The 15,248-nt window shown below is 40.1% G+C and overlaps 1 protein-coding gene across 4 annotated transcripts in view; it reads right to left on the bottom strand.

Moving 5' to 3' along the window:
- ASXL2 (ASXL transcriptional regulator 2) overlaps nucleotides 1-15,248 on the bottom strand; it is a 127,898-nt gene that overhangs the window by 19,671 nt on the left and 92,979 nt on the right. For 2 of the 4 annotated variants that reach the window (XM_029938156.1, XM_029938159.1), the window contains 4 exons: nucleotides 13,567-13,682; nucleotides 9,507-9,639; nucleotides 8,580-8,723; nucleotides 251-414 (listed from right to left, as the gene is read on the bottom strand). In XM_029938156.1, the coding sequence (XP_029794016.1) occupies nucleotides 251-414; nucleotides 8,580-8,723; nucleotides 9,507-9,639; nucleotides 13,567-13,682 (557 nt within the window). Of the gene's footprint in view, nucleotides 1-250; nucleotides 415-8,579; nucleotides 8,724-9,506; nucleotides 9,640-11,737; nucleotides 11,759-13,566; nucleotides 13,683-15,248 lie in introns of those variants that run through there. The other 2 variants (XM_029938158.1, XM_029938157.1) reach the window with 2 other exon arrangements.

The raw sequence follows: 15,248 nt of genomic DNA, 5'->3' as shown, positions 1-15,248 counted from the left end.
ACACAAATTTTATTCCATAATCTTGACATTCTTAAGAGATTTTTTCCTTTGTAAGGGACTTAGATGGCAAGATTCTTAAGAACACTTCCATAAAAACATTCTTATTTCTTGTTCAGTAGCTTTGATACCACTTCCTTACAAGCATACATAAAAAGCTATTGGAAAAGTCTTTAAGGAGTTCTAAAGGGGATGAGTGAAGAAAGCCTCAGGAGGGTCTTGTAAAACTGCTTCCTCTTGAAAACACACGCACCTGGCGATCCACCTCTGGGAGGAGCAAGAGCAGCCGCTGCTGGCAGTCTCCGGGCAGGACTGAAAAGGTGTGTTTGTTGATCAGTGCTCGCAGATTTGTGTTAACCAGAATGGAGTCTGGCGTCTCCACATCAATTTCAGCACATTTAGTCCTTTTCATTTGTCCTATAATAGGGAGAAGAATCATTTAGGCCCCCTTTACATTCCTGTTTCTCTCTAGAGTACAGCTTGCTCTGCAGTGCAAAAACATGACAGTTGTAACTACTTTATATATCACACGGTGAAGAAGGGAATACTTAAGGTTTTTACAAATTTCTTCCAAGACTAACAAAAGCAAGGTGTGGCACATATGCAAAATGACCAAAAAATTTTTCAGAAAAATTCAAATCTATATAATAAATCTTACTGAGATCCTTTTTCCCTTTCCATGGGACGTTTTATCATCAATTTTCATTACCTAAAAATGTCAGCACTGAATAGCTTAGTGGTATCAAGAAACTTGTTCACAATTAGGTTATATTCTTTCAAACGACTGACAGATTTCAGTACACAAAAGTTTCAAATATAAATAGTTAAAAAATATCATAAACAAAAGACTAACTTGCCAAAAATATTTGCAAGCCCTGACAAAACTTTATTATTCTTCATATTAAAAGTGCATTGATATGGGGTGCCTGGCTGACTCCGTCTATATAGCGTGCAACTCCTGACCTCAGATTCATGAGTTCAAGTCCCACACTGAGCCTAGAGCTTACATTAAATAAATAAATAGGTTGCTAGATATCAAAAAAAGTTTTTCTAATGCACCTATAAATCAAAATGAAAAAGATACATCGCCTTGAAAAAAATAAGCACAGGGAATTACAGGCAATTCACAACTGACCGACCATGAACAGATGCTATGGTATTACTATCTTAAAAATTCCAGTTAAACCAATGAACATTTTTTGTCTATCAAAATGGCAAAAAGTGCAATATAATGCTGAGACTACACAGAGCAAAAGCAAAGACTATTTTCAAATACTACTGATGGGGCCCAAATGAGTATAATCTTATTAGAAGAAATTTTAATATTTAAAAATTTTTAAAAATATTTTTATTTATTTTTGAGAGAGAGAGAGAGAGAGAGAGAGAGACAGCATGAGCAGGGGAGGGTCAGAGAGAGAAGGAGTCACAAGATCTGAAGACAGGCTCCAGGCTCTGAGCTAGCTGTTAGTACAGAGCCCGACACGGGGCTCAAACCCATGAACTGTGAGATTATGACCTGAGCCGAAGATGGACGCTTAACCGACTAAGCCACCCATGCGCCCTGAAAATCTGATATTTTAAAATGCATAGGAATCTAAGACCCAGAAATTCTACATTTAGAAATATATGCATAAAGCTACACAACCCTGAATGTGCATAACATCTGCTCCTGAATGAAGCAGAAGCAAAAGTAATCTCTTTAAAAAAATATTTTTTAATGTTATTTATTTTTGAGAGAGAAAGAGAGACAAGAGCGTGAGCGAGCAGGGGAGGGGCAGAGAGAGAGGGAGACACAGAATCTGAAGCAGGCTCTAGGCTCTGAGCTGTCTGCACAGAGCCTGACTCAGGGCTCGAATTCATGAGCTGCCAGATCATGACCAGAGCCCAAGTCAGACGCTCAACTGACTGAGCCACCCAGGTGCCCCCAATAGTAATCTCTCTTAGGCGGAAAGGATTCCCCTTAAGTTAGGCTCAAAGGGTTCCTACAAATTACAACCCAGCACTATGTCACACAGACCACCCTGACAAACCAACAGACATGCCTCTGTGACAGAGAATCAACAGAAACCAAAAGAAAAAGGTTTAGAACCAAAAGTACTGCTATTACTCCAACTGTCACAGAACACAAAACAGTTCTGTATAGAAGGGTTAACGAAATAAAGAATGTGATTGTAAAGATGGGGATAAAATAATCAGGAATGAGCACAATCAGGTCTTAGTACATTTCAAGTAAGATCAGTGGTAATTCTAACAACAACGACCACTAACAGAGTGCAAACACTTCTGTGAGGCTTCATAAGCACCAGGCACTACTCTAAGAGTAAACATGTGTTAGCGCATTTGTTTTTCATGTAACCCTATGAAGTAGGAAACTTATTCTACATCTCACGAATGAAAAAAGTGAGGTCCAACAGTAACTTGCTCAAAACTGTACCATGAAGTTAGAGTGAAGGGATGTGAACCGAGGCACTGTGTTTCCAGAGTCCGTTGTTTCAGCACTGTAGAGTAGAGGCACAGGTATCACACAGCACATGATCTCTGATTACTAGGTATTTAAGTTAAAAGTTCATAACAAGAAGATAAAAACTCCCATATGTATTTATATTTTAAAGACTTTATTTTTATGTAATCTCTAAGCTCAATGTGGGGCTTGAACCCATGACCCTGAGATCAAGATTCACATGCTCTACCCATTGAGTCAGCCAGGTACCCTCAAATCCCTATGTATTTTAAGATAAAAAAATTTTTAAGTTTGTTTATTTCCTTTGAGAGAGAGAGCATGCATGAGCAAGGGTAGAGGGGCAGAGGGAGAGAGAAAGAGAATCCCAAGCAGATTCCACGCTGTTAGTACAAAGCCTGACATGGGGTTTGACCTCATGCACTGTGAAATCATGACCTGAGCTAAAATTAGGAGTCAGTCACTTAGGCAACTGAGCCACCCAGGCACCCTTAAGACTATTTTTAAAACTTCAAAATAATTCCTGGGACAGAGGAGAAATCACAGTAAAAAATTTTAAGACTTTTCTTAAAAAAAAATTTTTTTTGATGTTTATTTCTGAGACAAAGACAGTGCAAGTGGGGGAGGGGCAGAAAGAGAGGGAGACACAGAATCTGAAGCAGGCTCCAGGCTCTGAGCTGTCAGCACAGAGCCTGACATGGGGATCAAACTCACAAACCACAAGATCATGACCTGAGCTGAAGTTACCTGCTTAACGAACAGAGCCACCCAGGTGCCCCAATTTTAAGACTTTTCAAATTGGATGATAGTAAAAAAAGAAATTGAGAGATAAAGGGAAATATCCCCCAAATTAAAATAGTGCCAAAATATATAAAGGAAAAGTAAAGGCTTCTATATTCCCAGCTTTCTACCAAAAGAGACATTTTATTTATATTTATATATGTGTGTGTGTGTGTGTGTGTGTGTGTATGTGTGCGTGTATTTTTTTTTAAAGTTCATTGAGAGAGAGAGAGAGAGAGAGAGAGAAAATATACAACCACACATACAAGGGAGGGGCAAAGAGGGAGGGAGGGAGAGAATCTCAAGTATGCTCTGTGCTGTCAGTGCAGAGCCCAACAAGGGGGCCATTTCCATGACCTGTTAGATCCTGCCCTGAGCCAAAATAAGGACCAGAATGCTTAACAGACTGAGCCACCCAGAAACCCCAAAAATGACATTTTTAATTTGAAGTGAAATCACAATATACATACAAATTATAGTCTCTTGTTTCATAGAAAACCTTAGACATCTTTCCAAACTATCACCTGCAAAGCTAACTCTTTCTTTTTAAAAAGCTGCAACAGGGGCGCCTGGGTGGCTCAGTCGGTTAAGCCTCCGACTTCGGCTCAGGTCAGATCTCACGTTCGTGGGTTCGAGCCCAGCATCAGGCTCTGTGCTGACGGCTAGCTCAAAGCCTGGAGCCTGCTTCCGGTTCTGTGTCTCCTTCTCTCTCTGCCCCTTCCCCTCTCATGCTCTGTCTCTCTCTGTATCAAAAATAAATAAAACATTAAAAAAAAAAAAAAGCTGCAACATATTCCAGTAGCGTACCATGACTAATTTAAATAGATACCCATTGATGATCACAAAGGTGATCGTTTTTTGGTTTGCATAAACAATGTTGCGACGGCCCCAGGGACTGAGAACAAGGCTCTAGTTTTGCTTCCCCGTGTGACTGATGAAATGAGAGTGCCAGCACTCCTTGAACAGTTTTCACTATTTTTGCATTCATTTTGTACCTTCACATCTGAGTCAAACTAGGGTTAAATTTTTAATTTTTTTAAGTAAGCTCTACGCCCGACATGGGACTTGAACTCACAACGACAAGATCAACAGTTGTGTGGATTACCAACTGAGCCAGCCAGGCACCCCATTAAAATTTTAACTTAACTCCTTAAGTGAGACTTAGGTGTTATAAATTAGTCTGTTCTCTTACGGATCAAATAGTGCCCATGGGCATTTTTATGAGCCTCAGACAAACTGGCTCATTTTTAGAATTTAGAATTTAAATTTGAAGTCCTCTTAAAAGGACTTGGAATGTTTGTTTGTTTGTTTGTTTGTCTGTTTTCCTTCAGTTTAGGTTGTCGTATTCTATTGTATTATACTTGATATCTGGGCTATAGTTAGTTTTCCAACTGAATTTGGGATATAAAAATATATGATATACCATTAATTTTATTGAAGTTAAACTATACCAATATTAACCAAAAAAGTTTTGTGTAAATTATTTTACACAAAATGTACAATTTCTTAAATCTATTTAGAAAATACTCACTGTGGCATGTATAAAAATTCCCATATTATTTCCATTAATGCTTATTTGCATGAGAAGATGAACCTGCATTTACTTCTTGGCCATGAAGTAAAACTTGGATACATCATGCTTTTTTTTTATGGTTAATTTTTTCCCAGTTTGTTAGTATCCAAGCCAGAAATTCTCAGTCCATAATTTCTCAATTTTTTACATTTACATTTCTACTGCAATACTAAAATTGTGACTTTGCTTTAAGTAGAATATCGTCTCCTTAAGGAAGAAATTTTGTTCATCACCACATGTCCAGGAGCTCATGTCTGGCAATATTACTTCTAGAAGTAGTTATTTAATTAGTGAATATATTTAATCTTTGGCAGTGGAACTGATGATCAAAGGGTACGCTCAGACACTGCCTCTAAGAAAAATGCACCATTTTACAACCCACCCGGAATGAACCAGGTTTTTACAAAGAAGCCGTCTAGCTGCCGGAAGAAGGACAAGGCGGCACGGAGCTGGCGCCTCCAGCAACGTGCAGACGCGGTTCTGACGTGTCCTCATTTATAATGCGCCTGGGAATCCTCTGACCTGCTGTGTACCTCACTTCGCACCTTCTTGGGGCGCAAGAATAAGTTAAATTGGTTCTGCTCTCGGCAGGTGCCTGGACACCTGACCCACAGCTCCTGTGGGACCGGAAATGTCTCTAGATATCCAGAATGTAGCTTAATTTTCCAAAAACACCATAATGAAAATTTAAACCAATCCCAGAAAGGCAATTTCAAGAATTCTTTATTCCTTTTTCTCTTTTTAAAGACTTTATTATTTGTAAATGTGGGGCTTGAACTCACAAACCAGAGATTAGGAGATGCATATTCTACAGACTGAGCCAGCCAGGTACCCTCAGATTTCAGGAATTCTTAGTCACTTTTAATAAATAATTTGCAAAATAAAAAAACAACAACAAGGGGGAAAAACCCAAAGAGGTTGTCTGAAAATATTATTCTGCTCTTACTCTTAATAGTTTGGAAGGGTCTGGAATGTACAAGTGGGTATACAGTGACTTCTTCCAATCTTGTCAGCATTGCCACACTATCTTTTAGCTTCTATTCTGCTTTTGAGATGTTCATCTCAGTGTTCATCTTTGTATATGAAGTATTTTCTTTCTCCCTGGAGGCTTTTTTGGAATCTTCTCATTATCCTGGATACTTGGAAATTTCAGAAGAATGTGCCTTGGGAATGGGTTTCTTGACACCAATTGTATACTTTTACTCTGGAATCTGTGACTTTCAATTTCCTGGAATTTTCTTATATTATTTTTCTTATTATCGTGCCCCCATTTCAATTTCTGTTCTTTCTGATGGCCCTACTATTTTATTTAGAAAAAAATTTAAATGTTTATTTACTTTTGAAGGAGACAGAGCGTGTGCAAGCAGGGGTGAGACAGAGAGAGACAGAGAGAGAGAGAGACATACAAAATCTGAAGCAGGCTCCAAGCTCTGAACTCATGAACCATGAGATCATGACCTGAGCTGAAGTCAGGACACTAAACCAAATGAGCCAACCAGGCAAACCTAAAAAGGTTTTATTTTTTTTTCTTCTGAGAGAGAGAGAGAGAGAGAGAGCGAGCGAGCAAGAGCGACCGAGCACACGCGCTAGAGCGACCGAGCAAGCAAGCAGGGGAGAGGAGCGAGGGAAAGAGGAGAATCTGAAACAGGCTCCACACCCAGTGCAGAGCTGCCACAGGGTTTGGTCTCATGACTGTGAGATCATGACCTAAGACGACATCAAGGGTCAGACATTTAACCAACTGAACCACCCAGGCGCTCCTCTGATGGTCCTACTATTTTAGACATTAGATATTCTAGATTGGTATTTCAATTTTCTTCCCTTCGCTCTCCTTTTGTATTTCTTTTGCCCTACGTTTAAGACATTTCTTTACCTTTCTGTATTTCCATTATAATGTTTTATTTAAGCTACATTATTATTTAGTATCCTAGAACTCTTTATTTTCTGTTTTAAAATAGTAGTCTATTCTTTCATGGATGCAATATCATCTTTTATTTCTTTCTGTGAATATTATAGTTTTTCAGATTGTTTAAAATTTTTCCTGGGGCGCCTGGGTGGCTCAGTCGGTTAAGCCTCCAGCTTCAGCTCAGGTCAGATCTCGCGTTCGTGGGTTCGAGCCCCGCGTCAGGCTCTGTGCTGACAGGTAGCTCAGAGCCTGGAGCCTGCTTCCGGTTCTGTGTCTCCTTCTCTCTCTGCCCCTCCCTCTCTCATGCCTGTCTCTCTCTGTATCAAAAATAAATAAAACATTAAAAAAAAAATTTTTCCTGAATTGTCTGTTTTCTCCTGAATCTGTATTTCAGGTTCTGTGTCTTATGATGGAGGTCTTCAAAGGAGATTGTGAAAAATCACCATTTAAAAAAAACAAAAAAACAAAAAAACAGCTGACTGGAGGGGCGTGGGTGGCTAAGTCAGTTAGTTAAACATCTGTCTTCCACTCAGGCCATGATCTCATGGTTTAGGAGTTTGAGCCCCAGGTCAGGCTCTGCACTGATAGCTTCAAGCCTATAGCCTGCTTCCATTCTCTGTCTTACTCTTTCTTTGCCCCTCCCCAACTTGCATGCAGACATTCTCTCTCGCCCTCTCTCACAAATAAACATTTCCTTTTAAAAAGCCTGAAGCACATGGGTGGCTCAATTGGTTGAACATCCCTCTTCGGCTCAGGTATCTCAGGTCTCGATCTCAAGGCTCGTGGGTTGGAGCCCCACGTCAGGCTCTGCTGACAGCTTGGAGCCTGGAGCCTGCTTCAGATTCTGTGTCTCCCTCTCTCTCTCTGCCCCTCCCCTGCTTTTGCTCTCTCTCATTCTCTCTCTCTCTCTCTCTCTCTCTCTCTCTCACACACACACACACACACAAATATATAAGCATTAAAAACATTTTTTTAAATTCTAAAAAAAGGCCAACTGGGAATTTGGGTAGGTGGATAGGTCTTATAGATTGGTGATCTCCACAGAAGTGTGACCAAGATGATTTGTATTTAGACTGCAATCTATAAAAATGTCTGCAAACTTTCCTCTAAGGCATTCAATTTCTTTAGGAATCAACCTATCCATTTTCTGCTAGAACACAGGATGGGCAGGGAGGGAGGAAGGAAGTAGTGGGGGTAGAAATAGGATTTCCTACTAGCATTCTGGAGGCTGAACAGAAGGATCACTGCTGGTATTTGTATTTTTGTTCATTCCCCTGATTTCAGCACATTGCCTTGTTATCTGCCCTCAGCCATTAGTGGTATCTCTGAATTTGACGTCTATAGGATTTAATTTCACCTCAAAATAAACATCAATCTGCTTCTTACTAACATTCAAAAAAAGGTCTTTTCAACCCAAGGTTTCACTCACCCCTCTGTACTATGATACACGGCCACCTCCTATTCTGGAATCTGGCTGGTGTTCTGCAGCCTTAACTGGCTTGCTTATTATTGGCATCTGTTGCTCAGCTCTGTGAAAAACCCCATCCAGTTTTCATCTTTCAAAATTTGTTGACACTGCCTGCCCATCTGTTGTCTCCTTGTTTTCTTCACCCTTATGGATGTAATCTTTTAGATTTCTATATTCTCATCTTACTGGGATTTCAAAGGGAGCAGGAAAAAAAGGGGCAGTTGACTATGTTTAATTATAAGTCCTTCTACCTTTCTGCACACAGAAACAAGACACTAATAATGCTGGAGAAAGCAACCAATTGTCAGGAAAAGAACTAAACCACAAAACAGCTGCTGAATTTCAAACACCCAGTTGACATATTAAGATGCAGAATCGTCTTTGTCAATTAACTTACTTGTGTGGAGCCTGTCAGACCTCTGGAATGACTTCTTCCCCAAGCCTAGCAAGGGATTTTCCACTTGAACCGAACAAGAAAAGCTAGAGTTTGAGTTCTGAGGGCTGCTTGATTGCCCATCAGATGGCTTTCCTTCCCATATTGCTAAGGGAGAAAAATAATATCAAAGACTGGTGACACTGAGGTTACAGACAGAAATAAATCAATCAAACAAATCATTCAACACTAAGTAAAAGTGCCTCAAAAACAGGAGGCAGTGTAATCCTGCAAATGCGGATTGAGTCTGAAAATTCAGAGTTAAAAAATAGACTCTTCTGGAAGAAAGCACATTATTTGCTTCTGGTGGTAAATCTCCTTCCTAACGAAAAGACAAAGTTCTGTAAGACACAGTGTAAATCTGGCAGGCCCGTATAATCAGCTAGCATCCAAATGAATTGTGTAACAAACACAAAGTCTGTACCTAACCCGGTTTGGATGGAAAACAAAACAAAACAAACAACAACAAAAATCCAAAGGCCTGTTTTTATATCCGATGGAAATTCAAAGGTAGCCTATATTCTCAGGAAAATTTTTTATCATTAGAGGAGAAAATGGGTGAAGTTTGGTCTGAGTATGTTGGTAATATCACCTTTTTAAGGTCGCAGATTAGAGGCTTCCAAATATTATTAGGTGAGACCCCTTGGAAGTCAGTCACTGATCTCACCTAACATGAATATCTCACTGATGTATTTTTTCATAATTGCAGGATGATTTTGTATAAAGTTTCCCATGTACCCTGAGAGGATTTATATTGATGATTTGGTAAATAGACTATGTAAATAAATATAATAATTTAAAATTAAAGGGTACGGTATCCAAATGTGGAAAAACACCACAAAAATAAGGGAAGAAGACACTTCCACCGAGAAGACCCCCGGGCCTGCCTACCAGGTCTGGCGGACACAGAGTCGCTGGCCGCTTTGACAGTCTTCAGGGAGAGAGGCTGTGAGCAGGAGACCGACATGCCTGGCCTGCACTGCTGCTGCTGCTGCTGCTGCTGCTGCTGCTGCTGCTTCAGAGCCTGTAAGAGGAAAACCGGCTGTGAGCAACAAACAAATCCATTTGCAGTAATAACAAAAAGTAGATGACTGCTTTTTAGTGGTGAGGGGCAGACTGAGCATTCTATTTCTTTGAAAGCTATCAAAGTAAACAAAAACCTAAATTAAACCAATTAAACACAAGGTCTGAATGATACTTTAAGAGTTTGAATATTTTTTTGGCAGTATTACTCCTTTATATAAATGTGAAAATTATTCATGAACATTTTAAGAACTTAAAAATCACCAGTAAGCCATGAACTTTCCACATTTGCAGCAACAAATCAGAGGTTTTCAATCATTTCTGGAAACAAAATTCTAAGCCCCCCACCCAAAAGATTCCCATTTGCATCAGTTCTACATATAAACGTAAATATTTAGCTTACATATATTTCAGAGGTGATACATTTGAACCAAAGGTGTAAATAACTACTTATTCTGATCTCCTGTAAGAGCAGTTAAGATTTGGTCCAAAGACTAAAACCTCTGAAATGTACAGCAATGCAGGAAATGGAAGAGAATAAAGGTTAGAAAACAGTTTTGTGGGGCGCCTGGGTGGCTCAGTCGGTTAAGTCTCTGGCTTCAGCTCAGGTCAGATCTCACGTCCGTGGGTTCGAGCCCCGCGTCAGGCTCTGTGCTGACAGCTAGTTCAGAGCCTGGAGCCTGCTTCAGTTCTGTGTCTCCTTCTCTCTGCCCTTCCCCCTCTCATGCTCTGTCTCTCTCTGTATCAAAAATAAATAAAACATTTAAAAAAAAAACAGTTTTGTTTGTTTTTTTAATGTTAATTTATTTTCGAGAGGAAGACTCTGAGCAGGGGAAGGTCAGAGAGAGGGAGACACAGAATCCAAAGCAGGTTCCAGGCTCTGAGCTGTCAGCACAGAGCCTGATGGAGGGCTTGAACCCATGAACTGTGAGATCATGACCTGAGCCATGATCAGAGGCTTAACCGAATGAGCCACCCAGGTCCCCAAGAAAAAACTGGTTTTAAGAATAGTATGGTTCCTCTTTGCTATTTCGGAATTATTTTTATTTCTTTAATGTTTCTAGCTTGTTTCTAGAATACACTTCATTCAACTACTACATTCAACTAGATAGAATGAATAAAAAGACAGTTACCTTCTTGGATTTTAGTCAAGAAAATATGAGGGCAACTTTTTAATCCAAAGCTAAAAAGACACAGAAACTAAGAAAGTAAAGCAACATTTCAAGAAAATGTTGGAAATCTATGACCTTGCTAAATTGCCAGTTTAAGCTTCAACCTTCAAAAGCATCACGCAGAAAAGTGTGGAACAACTGGCCACGTGGTTCCCATTCCCTCTGCACAATACAGTTTTCTCCCATTGCACGTCCACACTCCTCCCTGGCTATGTGGTAGAGGCACAGTACCACAACTGAGCTTGACTAAGCTGTCAAAGGGAAACCGTAACTCAGTGAGTCAGGTATCTGGCTTCCATTCACCTACGACACTTACAGCAGCCAAGGCAAGAGCACAATAAAAACTATCAGTGTCGGGGCGCCCAGGTGGCTCCGTCGGTTAAGCGTCTGACTCATGGTCTTGGCTCAGGTCATGATCTCACGGTTTTGTATGTTCAAGTCCCATGTCAAGCCCCATCGGGCTGACAGCCCACAGCCTGCTTTGGATTTTCTCTCTCTCTCTCTCTCTCTCTCTCTCTCTTTCTCTCTCTCTCTGTCTCTCTCTCTCTCTCTCTCTGCTCCACCCCTGAGTCATACTATTTCTCTCTCAAAATAAATACATAAACTTAAAAAACAAGTAAGTGTTGCCTGATTACTTATTATAGCTTATCTCTCATCCTTTGCAATCAGAACAGAAAATGTTTCCAGGCTTCTTGGGTGGCAGCCACTAGAGTCTGTTCTGGGCATTCACAATATCTAGATCATTCTAGGTTAGTGCAAAATTTAACAGCCTTTTCATCTCATCTATTCCTGCTGTCATCATATAAATTCAGACACATGATGGAAACAGAGTAACTTACAGGCTCTCTATTTAGGATCCGTACTCCGTTTTTTCCTCCCTCAGTAGTTTACAAACTGTGTTCCTAATTGTATTTTAAAATTACAAACCAGGGGCATCTGGGTGGCTCAGTTGGTTAAGCATCTGACTTTGGCTCAGGTCATAATCTTGTAGTTCAAGCTCTGGCTCAGGCTGTGTGCTGACAGCTCAGAGCCTGGAGTCTGCTTCAGATTCTGTGTCTCCCTCTCTCTCTGCACCTTTTCTGCTCACACTGTGTCTGTCTCTATCAAAAAAAAAAAAATTTAATTTAAAGTAAGGTCTTTGAATAGCCCAATAAAATAGATGAATGGCTAAGTAGCCTCCAAGAAAAAAAGATACATTATAAAGGAACAACACTAAGGAACCAAAAGGAGATGTAAAAGAATGATACATAAAACTTTAAAGAATTTTTTTTTAATTTTATGTATACTCAACATGGGGCTCAAATTTACAATCCTGAGGTCGAGTCGCATGCCCTACTGACTGAGCCAGCCAACTGCCCCACATACAAACACATGTTTTAAAAATCAAGTGAAGGGAGCCTGGCTAGCTCAGGGACCTGGCTGAGCATCTGACTTCTGATTTTAGCTCAGGTCATGATCTCACAAGGATCCTCTCTCTCCCTCCCTCTCTGCCCTTTCCCCTGCTCAAGCACAGACACCCACATGCTCTCGCTCTCTCAAAATAAACAAACTTAAATAATAAAAAAATGGAAATAAAATCACGTGAAATGGACCATTTTCTAAGAGAAATTTCAGAAGAAACCTTTTTTACAAAAATTAGTTCAAAAAGCAGGAATCAAATGAGACCACAAACAATAGGTGAAACTGAAATGCTAGGAGAACAATTTTAAAAGGTGAGGTGTACAGAATTTTTAGGGAAATAATAATTTCTATAATTGTTTTCCAAAAATCTAGAAAAACAGAGAGAGCTACCCAACTTATTATACTAGAATGATCCTGATTCCAAAACTGTACAAGAAAACAAAAACCTTAAGAAAAATTTTATAACATATTCAAAAATATGTAACAACATGTAGAGTTTATTCCAAAAAGCTAAGTATATGTTAACATTAGAAAATCTACCCATGGAATTCTGCAATTTAGATTTAAAAAGAAAAGCTACCTGATCATCTCAATAAATGCTGCAGAAAACAAACGTAAAAAGTTCAACATCTAGTCATAACTTCAAGCAAACAAACGGGCGCCGGCGTCTGCGTGGCTCAGTTGGTTGACCGTCTCAGGTCAGGATCTCACCCGCGAGAGGCTCCGTACTCACAGCTCAGAGCCTAGAGCTGCCTCAGGTTCTGTTTCCCCCTCTCTCTCTGCCTCTTCCCCACTCACATTGTCTCTCTCTCTCTCTCTCTCAAAAAAAAAAAACATTAAAACAAACATATAAAAAACAAAAACTTCTCAGCAGGTTAGGAACATATGAAGAGCATTTTTTGGGATAATGCTTATTTATTTATTTGCGAGAGAGAGAGAGAAAGAGAGAGAGAGAGGGAGGGAGGGAGCGCGCGCTGGGGAGGGGACAGGAAGGAAAAATGAGAGGGAGAGAATCTCAAGCAGGCTCTACGCAGTCAGCACAGAGCCCAATGAGGGGCTCAGTCTCACAAACTGTGAGATCATGACCTGAGCCAAAATCAAGAGTCAGACACTCAACCAACTCAGCCCCCCAGCACCCTAGAAATGAAGAGCATTTTAAATGTAATAGAAGAACTATCTACCACAAACCTATAACACAGAGGTATATACATTATTAAATCCAAATTGGGAAACTACGTGAAATTTTTCATTAAAAGGATCTAATGTCCTTTCAAGAAATTTTCAATGATTTCCACAATCATGCATTTTTAATCAAGAAAATAATACTTCTGTTAAACACACACTAGCATGATTACCTGTTTTAGCGCCTTCTTGCTGTGCTTCTGTGATGGAGAAATGACTTTGCCTGCTGGAATGGTAGGTGACGGGCAGCCTGACTGGGGAGAGGATGGCTGTGACAGTCTAGATGACACTAGTTGGGGGAAAATGACAATAAAAAAGGTGGTTATCAGAGTTGAAATCAAGCACCATTCCTTCCCCAATCATATTCTGCTACCTGGATTAAGAACTGTGACCAAACACTTTTGGGAAGGATCTTCTTTTTGGAGTTCTACTGCAAACAGCCTCCCTTTTCAGTTTATTTCCTCAGAAAGCTCTAGTGAAGGATGATAGGATGGGGGAGGGAGGGGTGTTAGTATTCATTGCTTTTCATTTCTTGATTTTTCAATAGACTGAAGCAGGAAAAATATAAACCATGAGTCATCAAATTAGATAAAATTTAGAAAGGATTCTAGAATCTGTTGTACAATATGTCTTCAGGTAAATCTAATGACAACATGAAGGGTCCTGGGCTGACAGAATGGAAAATGAGGGCAAGAAGGCCATTCCACCTCAGAAACTCTAGAACAGCTTTAATTCTTATATTCCTTTATCTCTTAAATCAATAGTTTCAGGCCTACCAGGCAGAGTGTGAGGGTACTTTAGGATTTCTATAATGGCTGCAATGAACATTTGCACAGGGTATGACCCCTCTCTACTTCATCATTACTTGTTTTATACCACAGCAGAGCTTAGCCAAACCTTAGTCGTAGGTGAATGAGGGTTTTCCTTTCAAGAGCCTAAACCTCTTATAATAAATAACAATTACATTTTTATGTACTGTAAAGGTCAGCAGTGCATGTAGCTCATGATAAGAGATAAAGAGCTTGCTGATTGAGACCCTTTAAGAATAAAAATAGGAGCGCCTGGGTGGCTCAGTCGGTTGAGCGTCTGGCTTCGGCTCAGGTCATGATCTCACGGTTCGTGGGTTTGAGCCCTGTGTCGGGCTTTGTGCTGACAGCTAGCTCAGAGCCTAGAGCCTGTCTTCAGATTCTGTATCTCCCTCTTTTTCTGACCCTCCCCTACTCGCACTGTCTCTGTCTCTCCAAAATAAATAAAAACCATAAAAAATTTTTAAGAATAAAACTAATAGGGGCACCTGGGTGGCTCAGTTGGTTAAGCATCCAGCTTCAGCTTGGGTCATGATCTCACAGTTCGTGGGTTTGAGCCCCACATTGGGCTCTGTGCTAACGGCTCAGAGCCTGGCACCTGCTTCAGAGTCTGTATCTCCCTGTCTCTCTGACCCTCCCCTGCTCGCTCTGTCTCTCAAAAATAAATTGAAAAACTTTAAAATAAAAAAATATATAAAAATAATAAAATAGTAATTGTTACTGCTAGTTATGGCTCTGGAGAGAGCATGCTTACTAACACCTTCCCCTTTCCATGGCAGCTGGACCAAAACGGCCTGGAGAGCAAAATGGCATCCCATGGTATGGCCAAAGAGCTTTAAGATACCTGATATCAAGGATGCTGGTAGATAGCTACTTGACACAAAAATGCAGAAGCATGGTTCATTAGAACACACAAGTTTTGGAGAACAGCATCTCCACGGATTCTTAGATTTCCTAACAGAGGAATACATAGTAGATAACATTTAAAGAGGACAACAGCAGATAATATTAAGAAGGTAACTTGTCATACTTGGTAGTGGCTTTGTATC

The sequence above is a fragment of the Suricata suricatta genome, chromosome 4 (assembly GCF_006229205.1).
Source record: "Suricata suricatta isolate VVHF042 chromosome 4, meerkat_22Aug2017_6uvM2_HiC, whole genome shotgun sequence".
Lineage (NCBI taxonomy): Eukaryota > Metazoa > Chordata > Mammalia > Carnivora > Herpestidae > Suricata > Suricata suricatta.
Note: the sequence above shows the minus strand (reverse complement) of the source record. Positions and strands in the feature narration are given on the sequence as shown.